General features: G+C 43.0%; 1 protein-coding gene across 2 annotated transcripts in view; it reads left to right on the top strand.

Annotated features, from left to right (window-relative positions):
• The window catches only part of polg2 (polymerase (DNA directed), gamma 2, accessory subunit), a 68026-nt gene that overhangs the window by 3579 nt on the left and 47085 nt on the right, over window positions 1-17362 (top strand). For both annotated transcript variants that reach the window (XM_043715038.1, XM_043715039.1), the window contains one exon: window positions 16109-16238. In XM_043715038.1, coding sequence (XP_043570973.1) covers window positions 16109-16238 — 130 coding nt within the window. The remainder of the gene's footprint in view (window positions 1-16108; window positions 16239-17362) is intronic.

The raw sequence follows: 17362 nt of genomic DNA, 5'->3' as shown, positions 1-17362 counted from the left end.
CTTTATCCCCTCCCCCACTCACCTATTGTAGTCTATGCTACTTTCTCCCCACCCCCACCCTCCTCTCATTTATCTCTCCACCCTTCAGGCTCTCTGCCTGTATTCCTGTTGAAGGGCTTTTGCCCGAAACATCGATTTTACTGCTCCTCGGATGCTGCCTAAACTGCTGTGCTTTTCCAGCACCATTCTAATCCAAATCCCAACTTCTCCCTATAGCTCAAATGCTCCAACCCTAGCAGCAACATTGTAAATCTTTTCTGAACCCTTTCGAGTTTCACAACATCTTTCCAATAGGAAGGAGACTAGAATTGCACGCAATATTCCAACAGTGGCCTAACCAATGTCCTGTACAGCCACAACATGACCTCCCAACTCCTGTATTCAATATTCTGACCAATAAAGGAAAGTATACCAAACGTCGTCTTCACTATCCTATCTACCTGCAACTCCATTTTCAAGGAGTTATGAACCTGCACTCCAAGGTCTCTGTTCAGCAACACTCCCTACGACCTTGCCATTAAGTGTATAAGTCCTGCAAAGACCTCACATTTATCTAAATTAAACTCCATCTGCTACTTAGCCCATTGGCCCATCCGATCAAGATCCCGTTGTAATCGGAGGTAATCTTCGCTGTCCACTACACCTCCAATTTTGGTGTCATCAGCAAACTTATTAACTAAATCTCTTATGCTCCTATCTAAATCATTTATATAAATAACAAAAAGTAGTGGACCCAGCACCAATCCTTGTGGCACTCCACTGGTCGCAGGCCTCCAGTCTGAAAATCAACCCTCCACCACCATCTTCTGTCTTCTACCTTTGTGCCAGTTCTGTATTCAAATGGCGAGTTCTCCCTGTATTCCGTGAGATCTAACCTTGCTAATCAGTCTCCCATGGGGACCTTGTTGAACGCCTGACTGAAGTCCAGAGAGATCACATCTACCGCTCTGCACTCATCAAATCTCTTTGTTACTTCAAGTTTGTGAGACATGATTTCCCACGCATAAAGCTATGTTGACTATCCCTAATCAATTCTTACCTTTCCAAATACATGTACATCCTGTTCCTCAGGATTCCCTCCAACAACTTGCCCACCACCGACGTCAGGCTCACTGGTCTATATTCCCTGGCTTGTCCTTTCTGAAACAGTGGCACCACATTAGCCAATCTCAGTCTTCCTGCACCTCACCTGTGACTATCGATGATATCACAAATATCCCAGTAAGATGCCCAGCAATCACCTCTCTAGCTTCCCACAGAGTTCACGGGTGCACCTGATCAGGTCCTGGGGATTTACCCACTTCTGTGCGTTTCAAGACCTCCAGCACTTCCTCCTCTGTAATATGGACATTTTTCAAGATGTCACCATCTATTTCCCTACAAACTATATCTTCCATGTCCTTTTCCACAATAAACACTGATGCAAAATACTCGTTTAGTATCTGCCCCATTTCCTGCGGCTCCACACAAAGGCTGTGTTGCTGATCTTTGAGGGCCCCTATTCTCTCCCTAGTTACCCTTTTATCTTTAATGTATTTGCAAAAAAACCCTTTGGATTCTCCTTAACTCTGTTTGCCAAAGCTACCTCATGTCTCCTTTTTGCCCTCCTGATTTCTCTCCTAAGTATACTCCTACTGCCTTTCTACTCTTCTGAGGATTCACTCAATTTATCCTGTCTCTGGAATATTGAGAGAAATTTTGGTCCACTTAACTAAGGAAGGATATACTTTCTATGGATAGAGTGGGGTGGAGGTTAACTAGTCTAATGACTAAGATGACAGGACTGTCCTCTGAGGAGTTTGAGCCTGTATTTTCTGCAGTTCAGAACAAGATTGGCCATGTTTTTGCACAAGCGGGCACACTTCTATTTTTCTCACTCGGAGCCAGTGAGCAACTTTCAGGAAGATAATGTTTGCCACAGCAGTAAACATGTACTTCAGGGTTCAAAAGAATTCTGAACCTACAAATTGATAACTGAATAATTAATGATAATGACCATTCAAAGGTCTTAAACAGCACAGCTAGCTAATAAACTCAATTTTACCCCTTTTTTTGGTTAAGCAGGACAAGACAAAGAAAAGGCTAGGCTCTTAATTCCTGCTTGTGCCTGAAACGTCGATTCTCCTCCTTGGATGCTGCCTGACCTGTGCTTTTATAGCACTACGCTCTCGACTCTGATCTCCAGCATCTGCAGTTCTCACTTTCTGCTAGGCCCGAAATCCTGACAGCTACGAAAGGAGTTGAGCTTAACTCTGGAGTCTACTTGTGCTGGAATTTGCATGAAAATGAGTCAGAAATGGCTTACCTTTCCTCTCTTCCCATAACTCCTTTTTTTTATTCATTGCTAGCTGGTCAGCATTTATTGCCTATCCCTAATTGCCCTTGAGAAGGTGGTGGTGAGCTGCCTTCTTGAACCACTGCAGTCCACCTGCTGTGGATTGACCCACAATGCCATTAGTGAGGGAATTTCTGGATGTTAACCCAGTAAGGAATGATGGTGATATATTTCCAAGTCAGGATGGTGAAGTGCTTGGAGGGAACTTGCAGGTGATGGTGTTCTCATGTATCTGCTCTGCTTTACCACTCCTATCGAGAGGACATGGGTTTAGGGTATAGCTTTGCTCCCTGAGTTGTAGGTTTGATATCCAGGCGTTTCATTACCAGGCTAGGTAACATCATCAGTGGCGACCTCCAAGTGAAGCGAAGCTGTTAAGTACAGTTGTTCGTGGGTGGAACCCTCTCGGATGGCATTCCTTTCCCATCTTCAGGCAAGTTGTAGCATGTTGCACCAATAGGTTTTTGCAAGGTTTGTGAAGGTTTGTAGCTCAGGTTGAGGTTTAGGGTGTAGGTTTGCTCACTGAGCTGTAGGTTTGATAGCTAAGTAATGAAACGTCTGGATATCAAACCTACAGCTCAGCGAGCAAACCTACACCCTAAACCTCAACCTGAGCTACAAACCTTGCAGGACATGGGTTTGGAAGGAACTATCTAAAGATATTTCGTGAATTTCTGCAGTGCATCTTGTAGATGGTACACACTGCTGCTACTGAGATTCGGTGGTGGAGGGAGTGAATGCTTGTGGATGTAGTGCCAATCAAGCGGGCTGATTTGTCCTGGATGGTCTCGAGCTGCTTGAGAGTTGTCGGAGACAAACTCATCCAGGCAAGTGGGAGTATTCAATCACACTCCTGACTTGTGCCTTGTAGGTGATGGGCTTTGAGCAGTCAGGAGGTGAGTTATTTACCACAGTAATCCTAGCCTGTGACCTGCTGTTACAGCCATTGTTTACGGGTAAGTCCAGTTTAGCTTCTGGTCAATGCTAACCCCCAGAATGTTGATAGTGGGGTGGGACCAGAGTGGAAAAGAGGGACTGGGGGCCCAGTGTTAGGCAGCTGGCAGTAAGTGGGCTGGAGGCCTGGAGTGGGGCGATTGGTGGACTGGGTCTGTTGTGGTCAGTCTGTCACAGATGGCTGTCAGCAGCCTGTGAATCCAGTTGGGGTTGGCCCACTGCAAGGGAGAGCAATAACCTTTTGTGGAAAGCTCCCTGTGTGGAGTGACTGCATACTATAGAAGGATTGTAATGTCTATCTTTTAACATTTTTCAAATTTTCCTAATTTATACTATGAAGAACTATAATGTAGAAATTCTAGCTTTCCACCCAATGGCTACTGGACAGCTAAAATTTGCTGCCCAGTTCAACTCATTTAAGTGGTACCTGGATCTGCACCTGAAATGCTGTAACCTGCTAGGCCAAAAAAAAAAACTGGAAAGTTTCATTAGAATTGGCAGCTAGTTTATAATTCCAGCACAGACATGGTGGCCTGAATGCTAATGACTAGTTACAATGATCAGAAGTACCTGAAGCATCCTCAAGGAAGGTTATCTAGTTTGTCACCTTTTATAGTATTTGAAGTAAAAGGTGATTCAAAGTAATACGTGGAAAGAATGATTGATTTGTAATTGGCTCCCTATGGTAGACTGGATTACACTGAAGGAGGTATCTGTGTCTTAACTTTGTCCCTGCATGGACAGCTTGGGCCAAAAAGTGACAAGTAACATTTGCACCTTACAAATGCCAGGAAACTGCCATCTCTAAAAACAGAATCTTAACTGTCTCCCCTTGGCATTCAAGAAAGTTTCATATTGCTGAATCCCCCACAGCTGACATCCTGAGAACTCCTGTTTGACCAGAAACTGAACTGGACCAGCTGTATAAATAGTGTGGCTGCAAGAGAAGATACAAAGCTGAAAATTCTGCGGCTGATCGCTCTCTTCCTGATACTCCAAAACCTGTTCATCTACAAGACATGTGGAATCACTCGCTAATGAGTGATTCTGCCACTGGCCATGGGTTTTATAGGTCCTTGCGTGGCTGATGAGCCCGATCCTTGAGCTGCATCTCTGACCATGTGAGAAATGTGATGCAACACTCTTCACTTGCCTAGATGGATGCAACTCTAACAACACTCCAGAGATTTGACAGCAAAACAGTGTGCTTGTTTGGCATCACATTCACCAATTTAAAACAATCATTTCCTCCACCATCGAAGGAAAGCAGCAGCATGTGTACAAACTAGAGGATGCACTGCAGCATTTCGCCAACGTTCTTTCAATTCATCCAACTCTTCCAACTCTATGACCTCTAGAACATAGAAGGACGAAGCCAGCCAATGCATGGGAACATTACTGCCTGCACGTTCCTCTCCAAATCCCACACCATACTGACCTGGATTGTATAGCCTTTTCTTCACTTGCTGAGTCAAAATCCCAGAGCTCTTATCCTAAAAGAATTTCGAGCATACCTCCACCACATGGATTCAAGTGTCATAGGCTCATTGAGATGTACAGGGTGGAAACAGACCCTTTGGTCTGACTCGTCCATGCGATCAGATGTCCTAAATTAATCTTGTCCCATTTGCCAGCATTTGGCCCATATGCCTCTTAAACACATCCAGGTGCCTTTTAAATGTTGTAATTGTACCAGCCTCCACCACTTCCTCTGACTGCTCATTCCATACATGCACCACCCATTGCGTGAAACTGTTCCCACTTATGTCCCTTTTAAAATTTTTCCCCTCTCATGCTAAACCTACGCCCCCTACTTCCCATCCCAGGGAAAAAAGCTTGTCTATTTACCCTATCCATGCCCCTCAGGATCTTATAAACTTCTAGAAGCAATTTTAGAGAAGATTTGTAGCTCAGGTTCTAAGTTTGCTCACTGAGCTGGTAGATTTCTCTGGTATGGTGATGAAATGTCAGGTATCAGTGAGCCTCCAATGAAGCTCTGGTGTTCTGTCCCATTTTGTTGTTTATGTGTCTTGGGTCTGTTGTGGTGGGTGACATCACTTCTGTTTTTTTCTGAGAGGTTGGTAAATGGTCTCCAGGTTGATATGTTTATTGATGGAGATCTGGTTTGAATGCCAGGCCTCTACAACTTCCTGTGCATGTCTTTGTTTAGCCTGTTCCCAGGATGGATGTATTGTCCCAGTCGGACTGGTGTCCCTCTTCATCTGTGTGTATGGGTACTAGTGATAGTTAGTCATGTCTTTTGGTTCAGGTTGTAAGCTTGCTTGCTGAGCTGGAAGGTTTGTTTTCAGACGCTTTGTCACCACACTAGGTAACATCATCAGTGAGTCTTCAGTGAAGCGCTGGTGTTATGTTCCACTTTCTATTTGTGTCTTGGTTTCTTAAGGTGAGTGATATTATTTCCGGTTCTTTTCCTCGGAGCATGATAGGGTCCAAATCGATGTGTTTATTGGTGTTCTGGTTAGAATGTCAGGCCTTTAAGAATTCTCAGCTGTGTTGCTATTTAGGTTGTCCCACGATGGATGTGTTGTCCCAGTTAAAGTGGTGTTCTTCCTCGTTTGTATGTAAGGGTACGAATGATAGTGGGTCATGTCTTTTGGTTGCTAGTTAGTGTTCATATATCCTTGTGGCTAGTTTTCTGCCTGTTTGTCTGATTGTAGTGTTTGTTACAGTCTATACATGGTATTTTGTAAATGATGTTTGTTTTGCTGGTTGTTTGTATAGGGTCCTTTAGGTTAATTAGCCACTATTTAAGTATGTTGGTGGGCTACCATGATGCCAAGGGGTCAGAGTGGTCTGGAAGTCATTTCAGAGATGCTTTTGTAAGGTAATGTGGCTAGAGTTTCTGGGTGCGTTGTGTTTGCTTGTTTGGGTTTGTTGTTGTGAAATCAGTGCTCTGTTTTTTTGGGTGTCCGTTCTTCCTGAATATGCTGTACAGGTATTTTTGTTCGTCTGTTCGTAGTTCCTGGGTGCTGCAGTGTGTTGTGGCTCATTGAAATAATGTCCTGATGCAGCTCCGTTTGTGGGTGTTGGCATGATTGCTTCTGTAGTCAAGTATTTGGTTTTGTGTGTTTTTCTGTAGATGCTGGTTTGAAGTTCTCCTTTAACTGTTCGTTCTACTGTCCCATCTAGGAATGGGAGTCTGTTATCGCTGTCCTCCGCTTTTGTGAATTTAATGCCAGTAAGGATATTGTTGATGGTGTTGTAGGTTTCCTCTAATTTATTCCGTTTTGTAATCGAAGGTATCATCCAGGTAGCGGACCAAGAGTTTGGGTCGGATATTTGGGAGGGCTGTTTGTTTGAGTCTCTTATTATTGCCTCTGATAGGAACCCTGATATTGGTGATCCCTTGGGTGTTCTGTCGATTGGCTTTATTGTAGCCCACAAACCTAGCAACACACTTAAATAGTGGCTGATGAACCAAAAGGACCCTATACAAATAACCAAATACTTGACTACAGAAGCAATCATGCCAACAAAACAAACGTCATTTACAAAATATCATGCAAGGACTGTAACAAACACTACATCGGACAAACAGAAAATTAGCCACTAGGATACATGAACGCCAACTAGCCACCAAAAGACATGACCAACTATCACTCGTATCCATACACCCAGACAAAGAGGGACACCACTTTGACTGGGACAACATGTCCATTGTAGGACAAGCTAAACTGTCGGGAGACACTGACCGGAATTCCTAGAGGCCTGGCATTCTAACTGGAACTCCACCAATATGATTTGGACCCCATCTACCGTCCTCCTGAGGAAAGAGAACTGGAAATGATATCACCCACCTTAAGAAACCAAGACACAAATAGAAAGTGGGACATAACACCAGTGCTTCACCAGAGGCTCACTGATGATGTTACTTAGTGTGGTGATGAAACATCTGACAACAAATCCACCACTCAGCAAGCAAACTTACAACCTAAACTCTGTAAGGTCACCCCACAGCCTCCAAAGATCCAGAGAAAACAGCCCCACTCTATTCAGCCCCTCAAAGTTCAAACCCTCAAGTTTCACAACATCCTTCCTATAGGAGGTAGACCAGAATTGCATGCAGTATTCCAAAAGTGGCTTGGTCAATGTACTGTACAGCTGCAACGTGACCTGCCAACTCCTCTACTCTATGCTCTAACATTGCCTTCACGATCCTATCTAGCTATGACTCTGCTTTCAAGGAACTATGGACCTGCACTCCAAGGTCTCTTTGTTCAGCAACAGTCCCCAGGATCTTACCATGAAGTGTCTAAGTCCTGCTCTGATTTCCAAAATGCAGTACCTCACATTTATCTAAAGTAAACTCCCCCGCCACTCCTCAGCCCATTGGCACATCTGATCAAGATCCTGTTGTACTCCGAGGTAGCTTTCTTTACTGTCCATTACGCCTCCAATTTTGGTGTCATCTGCAAACTTACTAACTATTCCTCCTATGGTCACATTGTAAATAATTTGTATAAATGACAAAAAGCAGTGAACCCCACACCGATCCTTGTGGTACTCCACTGGTCACAGGCCTCCAGTCTGTAAAGATTCAAGGAAGTTGCTCATCACCACTTCAAGGTCATTTAGGGATTGGCAATAAATGCTGGCCAAGCCAGTGACACTTGTGAAGAATAAAATAAAACAATGGTGTTACTTGAAGTTGAAATTCTTTAACATCAGTTTGCTAACATTGCAAGTCAATTTTAAAAAAGATTTGACCAGCTGGGAAAGCAGACTTACTCGTGTTTTGTGCTTGTAAGCTGTACTGTTTAATCTTAATCAATATCAACCTTTTTTGGAGTTAAGATTAATGGCACACAGCTATTATAGTGTATACCTTCCTTTGGTCGATACAAGTAAGTGCCTTCTGAGGGAAGAATATTGTATGTCATATATTTATAAATACCAATTACCCGATTTGGATTTCTCAGTAAGCTGCTTTGGCACATATTAAGAATGAGTGAATACAAGGGTAATTTGCTATCTCATTAAATTTGCTTTAAGTAACTCTCCCCATGTACAGATTGAAGGTAACAAAACCCATCTGCTAAATTTCATTTTTAATTGTGTGTATGTTTGCAAAAATCAGTTTTCATGTGTTGAATAAACTGCTTCAGTAAAAAAAAAATGTCAGTCTACTTGTTCTTCAGTTTTGAGAGTGAGACTGATGTATATAGAACAGCTTTTGTATGTGTAGTTAAATTGAAGGAAAAATAGTGGAAAATAATGAAACACAAAACATACTTGTACCAGATGATGGCACTACTGAGCTATTTATCTCTTGGTTGCATCAGTTGGGTATTTTGCTATTTAAAATGTATGTTCACAAATGTATGTTCAAGAAATTGACGTCAGTTTTGCTGTTTGTGTTGATAATCACATAACATTGATTTCCAAAGCTCTGAAAGTTGTAGGAAAGACTTGACACCTCCGAAGAGCAGAGAAAGAATATAGGAAATCATTTCAATGCGTACAAATAAGGGAAAAGGAAAAAAAAACTTCAAACCCCAACTGTTTGAAGTAAACTCACCTTTTATTTTTCGTGGGGCACTGGCATGGCTGACAAGTGTGTCAATCCTTAATTGCTGCAAGCCATCTTGAGCCAATGAAGTGCATCTAGTGCAGATAAGTGCCCAGTGTTACTAGTAAGCTGTGCCAGAATTTGATTCAGTGACACAAAAGGAACAGTGATATAGTTAGAATGACGTGTGGCTTGAAGGTTAGTTGCAGATGGAGATGTTCCCATATGCCTGCTTAAAAGTTGTTGTACTTGCAAGTTTAGAAGGTGCTGTCAAACAAGGTTTGGGCAAATTGCTGCAGTGCATCTTGTAGACAGTACATACTACTGCCATTTATGCATTGGTTGTGAAGGGAATGAATGTTAATGATGAATGTGATCCCAGTCAAGCAGGCTGCTTTGTCCTGGATGGTGTCAAGCTTGCTGAATGTATATGGTACACACTGCTGGCATTTTGCATTGGTGTTGGAGGGAGTGAACATAGTCTACTGATCGAAAAAGCTGTTTACCTGAAAAAGCTGTTTCTTAAGTATTATTGGAACTGCACGCATCCAGGTAAGAGAAAATTATTCCTCTTTGAGTCTTGTGGATCGTGGACTGACTTTAGAGTTACAATGAGTTACTTGCACCAGAGTTTCCAACTTTTGATCTGTTTTTATAGCCATACTATTTGTATGGCTGATCTGGTTAAGTTTCTGAAAAATGGTGGTTCCCAGGAGGTTAATGGTGGATAATAGCAATGATAATGCCATTGAAAGTCAAGGTGAGCTTTTTGTTCTTTTGTGGAGGTTCACATTTTCTGGCACTTATTTAATTACCAATCTGCCACTTAGCAGTCCAGTCCTGAATGTTGTCCAGGTGTTGCTGCACATGAATACAATCTATTTCAGAATCTGAGGAATCTTGATTACATAATGGGCAATGTCAATTATCAACAAAAATCCCTATTTCAGACTTTGATAGAAGGTCATTGAAGCAGTTGATGATAATTGACCTGTACATTATCCTGATGAACTTCTGCAGAGATGATTGACCTCCAACAATTACAACCATCTTTCTCTGTGCTAGGCATGACCATTAGAGAGTTTTCCTCTGATTCCTACTTATGTCAATTTGGCTAGGGCTCTGCGATGCTGCACTAGTTTAAATACTGTCTTCACGTCCAGGGCAGTCACATGCAGCTTGCCTCTGGAGTTCACTTCTTTTCACTATGAACAGTTGTTTGATAGTGTAGAACTCAAGTAATCCTTAAGAAAAACACATTTTGTTGAAGCTTTTCACAAACATAGAAAAGTACAGCACAGAACAGGCCCTTTGGCCCACGATGTTGTGCCAAGGATTAATCCTAACGTCAAATAAAATAACACCTAACCTATACACCCCTCAATTCACTGCTGTCCGTGTGGATGTCCAGCAGTTGCTTAAATGTCCCTAATGACTCGGCTTCCACCACCACCCCGGCAACGTATTCATGCATTCACAACTCTGTAAAGAACCTACCTCTGACGTCTCCTCTATACCTTCCTCCTGATACCTTAAAACTACATCCCCTCGTGCCAGTCAATCCTGCCCTGGGGAAACGTTTCTGGCTATTGACTCTATATCCATGCCTCTCATTACCTTGTATACTCGATCAGGTCACCTCTCTTTCTACTCCTCTCCCGAGAGAAAATTCCGAGCTTAGTCAACCTCCAGTCCAGGCAGCGTCCTAGTAAACCTTCTTTGCACCCTCTCCAAAGCCTTTGTATCTCCCCTATGTAGGACGACCAGAACAGGACACAATATTCCAAGTGTGGTCTCACCATGGACTTGTAGAGCTGTAGCAAAACCTCTTAAACTCTATCCCCCATGAATGAAAGACAAAACACCATATGTATGCTTAACCACACTTGGGTAGCAACTTTGAGGGATCTATGTACTTAAACACCAAGATTCCTCTGTTCCTCCACACTGCCAAGAACCCTGTCTTTAATCCTATACTAAGCATTCGAGTTCGACCTTCCAAAATGCATCATTTCGCATTTATCCAGGTTGAACTCCATCTGCCATTTCTCAGCCCAACTCTGCATCCTGTCTGTGTTGCGCTGCAGCCTGCAGTAGCACCTCTAACCTTTGTGTCAACTGCAAATTTACTACCCCGCTTCTCAACCTCCTCATCCAAGTAATTTATAAAAACTACAAAGAGCCAAGGCCGACGAACACAGTCCTGCAGGACACCACTCAACACTGACCTCCAGGCAGAATACTTTCTATCTACAACCACTCTGTTAGCCAACCAAATCTGAATCCAGATAGCCAAATCTCCCTGTATGCCATACCTCCTGACTTTATGAATGAGCCTACCATGGGGAACCTTTATCAAATGCCTTGCTGAAGTGCATATACACCAAATCCACTGGTCAACCTTCGTTGACCTGTCTTGTCACCACCTCAAAGAACTCAATAAGGTTAGTTAGGCATAACCTGCCCCTCACAAAGCCATGCTGAGTGCCTTTAATCATGCTATGCTTTTCCAAATCGTCATAAATCCTATCCCTCAATTCTTTCCAAAACCTTGCTGACCACAGATGGAAGACTGACTGGTCTATAATTGCCAGGGATTTCCCTATTGCTTTTCTTGAAAAGAGGAACAACATTCATCTCCTTCCAGTCCTCTGGTATAACTCCCATGGAGAGTGAGGAAGCCAAGCTCTTCCCCAGCTTAGCAACCTCCTTTCTTGCTTCCCGGAGCAGCTTGGGATAAATCTGGTCTGGCCCTGAGGACTTAGCAATCTTACTGTTTACCAAACTTTCCAGTACATCAACTTCCTCAATCTTGATCTGTTCAAGCCTGTTTCCCAGCTCCTCAAAGTTCTCAATCACAACCAGGTCCCTTTCCTTAGTAAAAACCAAAGCAAAAAGCTCACGTAGGGCTTCTCTATCTGCTCAGACTCCACACACAAGTTCCCTACGCTATCCCTGATTGGCCCTACCTTTTCTCTGATCATTCTCTTATACGTCACGTATGAGTAAAATGCCTTTGGGTTCTCCCTAATCCTTCCTGACAAGCCTTTCTCATGCCCCCTCCTGGCTCTCCTCAGTCCATTTCTGAACTCCTTTCTAGCAAACCTGTAATCCTCTAAAGCTGTACCTGATCCTTGTTTCCTCCACCTTACGTAAGCTGCCTTCTTCCTTTTGACGGAGAAGCTCCTCTGTTCTCATCATCCAAGGCTCCTTAATCTTACCCCTTCTAACCTGTCTCAGAGGGCCAAATTCTTGCAACAGTCACAACAACTGCTCCTTAATCGGTATCCACATGTCTGCTGTGCCTTTCCTGTGGAACAATTGCTCCCAGTCTGTATTTCCCAACTCGTGTCTGATAGCGTCTTGATATCCTTTTCCCATATTAAATATCTTCCCTTGGTAACTGCTCCTTTTCCTCTCCAAGACCGTGGTAAATGTGAGGCACTTGTGCTCACTGTCACCAAAGTGTTCTCCCACCGCGAGATCTGACACCTGTCCTGGCTCTTTGCTGAGCACCAAATCCAAAATGACCCCGCCCCTCATTGGCATGTCTACATATTGAGTAAGGAAACCCTCCTGAACACACCTGACAAAAACTCTCCATCCAAACCATCTGCACTAAGGAGGTTTCAGTCGATATTGGGAAAGTTCAAGTCACCCATAACAAATACCCTGCTACATCTACATTTTTCCAAAATCTGCTGGCCTATGAGTTCTTCAATCTCACTACTGTTATTAGGGGGTCTATAGAAAACCCCCAGTGAGATGGCTGCTCCCTTGCTGTTCCTAACTTCCACCCATCCATACTGACTTAGTAGACAAGCCTTCCTCAACAACCTTCATTTCGGTAGCTGTGATGCACTCTCTGATTAGCAATGTTACACCCCCTCCTCTTTTTCCACCCTCCATGTTCTTTTTAAACGTTCTAAATCCTGGAACATCTAGCATACCACTCCTGCGCCTGTGAAACTCGCGTCTCTGTTATGGCAACAACATAATAGTTCCAAGTACTGGTCCATGCTCCAAGTTCATCACTCTTATTTCTGACACTCCTTGTGTTAAAGCAGACACACTTTAACTTCATCTTGCACACATCAGGACAATGCTTAAGAAATATCATTGTCAATGGAAAACAATATTTGTACTGTTTGAGAGGAAAGTGCTGATTGGTTGGCAAGCAGTCTCTAATTGGTAGTGGGGAGTATGGTGCTGGAAAAACACAGCAGGTCAGGCAGCATCTGAGGAGCAGGAGAATCGACGTTTCGGGCATGACCCTTTCGTTCCTGATGAAGGGCTCATGCCCGAAACATCAATTCTTCTGCTTCTCAGATGCTGTCTGACCTGATGTGCTTTTCCAGCACCACACTCTCGACTGATCTCCAGCATCTGCAGTCCTCGCTTACTTCTAACTGGTAGTGGCATTGCAACAAAAAGGTCTTTTGTCAGTAATTGGAGCAAGGCTGTAATGAAGTCAGAATTCAAGTGGCGGTGGAGCTCATAGTGTGCATTATTGCACAGGCTGTTGCTGTGTACACATCACCTTTTATCAATTGGCTGATGACTGAGAGGAGACTGTAGGGGTGTAACTGGCTGGTTATGAATTTGTCCTGCATTTTGTGGACAGGACATAACAACCAACCATTTCCACATTCCGGTTATAATTTGGGTACTAAAATAGCTTGGTTATGGGCGCATCTAGTTCTGGAGTGCAAGTCTTCAGTATTACTGCAATATAATTTGCCCCCAAAACCTTTGTATATTTACCTCTTTCTTTGTTATGTGAAATAATTTAACTGGTTGAAAATTGGCATCTGTTTTTCATTATTCACTCGATTGTGGTTGGTGATCAGGCTGGCATTTATTACCTGCCTCTAGTTGCCCTTCAGGTGGTTGTGAGCTGCCTTCTTGAATCACTGCAATCCGTGTGCTGTAGGTGGACCCACAGGTAGACAATGTCAGGATTTTGACCCAGTGACATCGGAGGAACAATATCTTTGCAAATCAAGGTCATGAGTAGTTTGAAAGGGAACTTGCAGTTGGAGGTGTTCCCATGTATCTGCTATCTTTGTCCTTCTACTTGGTAGTAGTCATGGGTTTAGAAGGTGCAGTCTAAGGAGCATTGGTGAATTTCTGTCGAGCATCTTATAGATGGTACATAGATGCTGCAATAGAGTGTCGATTGGGGGGGAGGGGGGGGTTGTTTGTAGATAAGGGGCCAGTCAAGTGGGCTGCTTTGTCCTAGATTGTGTAAGCTGCTTGTGTTTTTGAAGCTGCATTCATTCAGGCAAGTGGGAAGTATTCCATCACATTCCTGACTTGTGCCTTGTAGATGATAGACAGGCTTTAGACAGTCAAGGTGTTACTTGCTGTAATATTCCTGGCCACTGTATTTTTATGGTGAATCCAGTTGAGTTTCTGGTCACTGGCAATCCCCATGATTTTGTTAGGATATTCAATGATGGTAATGTCAAGGAGTGTTTGTTAAATGGTCTTTGTGTAGTATGACTGTTAGTACTGCTTTTCAGACCAAGCTTGGTAGTATCTGGGTCTTGTTGCATTTGGAGATAGACTACTTTAATATCTTAGGAGTGACAAATGGTGTTGAATATTGTGAAACGATCAGCAAACAGCTCTATTTTTGACCTTACGATGGAGAGATGATCATTGTTGCAGCTGAAGATGATTGGTCCCAGGACATATTTCTTAGGAATTCCTACAGAGATGCCCTGGAGTTGTCATGACTGACATCCAAAGATCACAGCCATCTGCCTATGTGCCAAGAATGACTCCAAGTGGAGAGTTTTCTTTCCGATATCCAGTAACTGCAGTTTTGCTAGGGCTCCTTAATGCCACACTTAGTCAAATGTAGCATTGATGTCAAGGGCAATCACACTCACTTAACCTAGAATTTAGCCCTGGCAGAACACAACTGAGAATCACGGTATAGGTTACTGCTGAGAATTGCTGTTTGATACCACTTTGGCGCTTACCATCAGTTTACTGATGATCGTGAGCAGGCTCACCGAGAGCTAATTGGCCAGGTTGGATTTGTCCTGCTTTTTATGCATGGAAGATACTTGGGCAATTTTCCAAATTGTTGATCAGTTGCCATATTGTAACACTACTGGAGCAGCTTGGCTAGGGTTGCAACAATTTCTGGAGCCAAGTCTTAAGTAATATTGCTGGAATGTTGTCAGGATCTGTTGCCTTTCAGTATCTAATGCCTCCTACTATTTTTTTAAATATTTGGAGTGAATTGAATTGGTTGCAAACTGCGATCAGTGATGCAAGGGACCTCTGGAAGAGGATAAGATGGATCATTCACTCAATACTATGATGCTTCTGGCCCTTAGAAACCAGTTCAGTCATGGCAGTGAAGGATGCGCTGCAATTGGTCACAGTATTCTGGCTTTGGGAAATCTGAAAGGACACTGTCCGTACTTTCTCGATCATATCTTCTCATCCACGTAAACGGATGGCCCTGTACTAGATGTGTCCATGGGAGCATTGCATAGAATATATTTACATTGTATTACCAACACAGAAGTAGGTTATTGACATAGGCCCACAACAATGTGTAGACACATGCAAGCCTCATCTGATCCTATGAACCTATTCTTTTCTCCTCCTGTGCTTGTCTAATTTACCATTGAATACATTTGCACTATTTGCAGTGGCAAATGTTTAAAAACATAGGCATACATACAAAAGATGTAGGAAAATTTAGATATGTTAAATGCAAAGACTATTTTAGCATACGTGTGTACTGTAGGGGTCGTAAGTAGTTGATTTGTACTAAGATTGTTAAGTGACTGCATAAAAGTATTATCATTAGATTGTAAATTCGGAGACCTGGGTTTGAATCCCACCATATCAGATTTTGGAATTTGAATTCAGTAAAAATCTGGGATTAAAGGTGTAATGACTGAAACAATTTGTTGATTGTCAGAAAGACTCACCTGGTTCACGAGTGTCATTTGGGAAGGGAACTGATATTCATATGTAGTCTGGCCTATATCTGACTCTTAGATCCACAGCAATATGATTGCTCTAACTGCCTCTTTGGGTAATTAGGGATAGGCAATAAATACTGACTTAGCCGGTGATGCTCACATCCCATAAATGAATAAAGTATAGAAATTAATTACATTATATCATATCAGACAAGTAAAGTAAGCATTTCAAAGTTAAAGCTAGCCATGATTTGTGAACGGTTTTATTTCTAATATTAATCATAAAATAATGCTTTATTTCAAGTCTGAAATGCACATTTTCTTGATTCTCTACAGGAGCTATTCAAGAATATACTAGGTCTTTAAATCTTGTGAACAGGAAATTACCATTTGGTTTGGCTGAGATTGGAGTGTGTTATCAGCCCTTTCCTACTAGCAAACACCCAACTGCATATAACATTGTAAGGTGAGAGATTTAATTCAAGATATGTTGAATTCATGCTTAGTGTGTCATTGATCAGCTGTATTACTTTGTCACAAACATAAAACAATTTTTTTCTTAAAGGTCTCTGTGATGGTGAATCTGTGCTTGACCTTCTCTTGCTGCAACATGTTTTCAATCAGTTGGATCTCACAGGGGATCTCTGATTTATGAATGTTCTACTTCTGACCATGCACGGTGGCTCAGCAGTTAGCACTGCAGCCTCACAACACCAGGGACCCAGGTTCGATTCCAGCTTCTGGCCACTGTGTGTCTGGAGTTTGCACATTCTTCCTGTGTCTGCATGGGTTTCCTCTGGGTGCTCCAGTTTCCTCCCACCATCCAAAGGTGTGCAGGTTAGGTGGATTGGCCATGCTAAATTACTCATCGTGTTAAGTGCATTAGTCAGGGGAAATGTAGAGAAATAAGGGAGTGGATCTGGGTGGGTTACTCTTCGGAGGGTCGGTGTGGACTTGTTGGGCCGAAGGGCCTGTTTCCACACTATAGGGATTCTAAGCCTTCTAAGTTTTAAGTCGTAATTACAAGTGAGTTCCTCTATTAGTATTAATTTTAAGAATCTAACATTCACTCAAAGAGATGTGCAGCATAGGGGTGTTGGGGCGGTGGGGGCGGTTTGGACAGGGTTGGGACCAGTGTTGTTGGAGGGGGGGGGAGAGAGGTGGTGTTGCATGAGAGTGGGTGTGGGGGCGGTGTTGCACAATGTTGGAAGCATGGGGTGGTGTTGAATGAGGTTGGGGGCTGGGGCGGTCCATGCCGACCAGATATCCCAATCCAATCTAGTCCCACCTGCCAACACCTGGCCCATAACCTTCCAAACCCTTTCTATTTATATGCCCATCCAAATGCCTCTTAAATGTTGTAATTGTACCAGCCTCTACCACTTCCTCTGGCAGCTCATTCCATACACTTGCCACCCTCTGCATGAAAAAGTTGCTCCTTACGTCTCTTTTATATCTTTCCCCTCTCACCCTAAACCTATGCCCTCTAGTTCTGGACTCCTCCACCCCAGGGAGAAGGCTTTGTCTATTTATCCTATCCGTGCCCCTTATAATTTTGTAAACCTCTATAAGGTCACCCCTCAACCTCTG

The sequence above is a fragment of the Chiloscyllium plagiosum genome, chromosome 24, assembly GCF_004010195.1.
Source record: "Chiloscyllium plagiosum isolate BGI_BamShark_2017 chromosome 24, ASM401019v2, whole genome shotgun sequence".
NCBI lineage: Eukaryota > Metazoa > Chordata > Chondrichthyes > Orectolobiformes > Hemiscylliidae > Chiloscyllium > Chiloscyllium plagiosum.
Note: the sequence above shows the minus strand (reverse complement) of the source record. Positions and strands in the feature narration are given on the sequence as shown.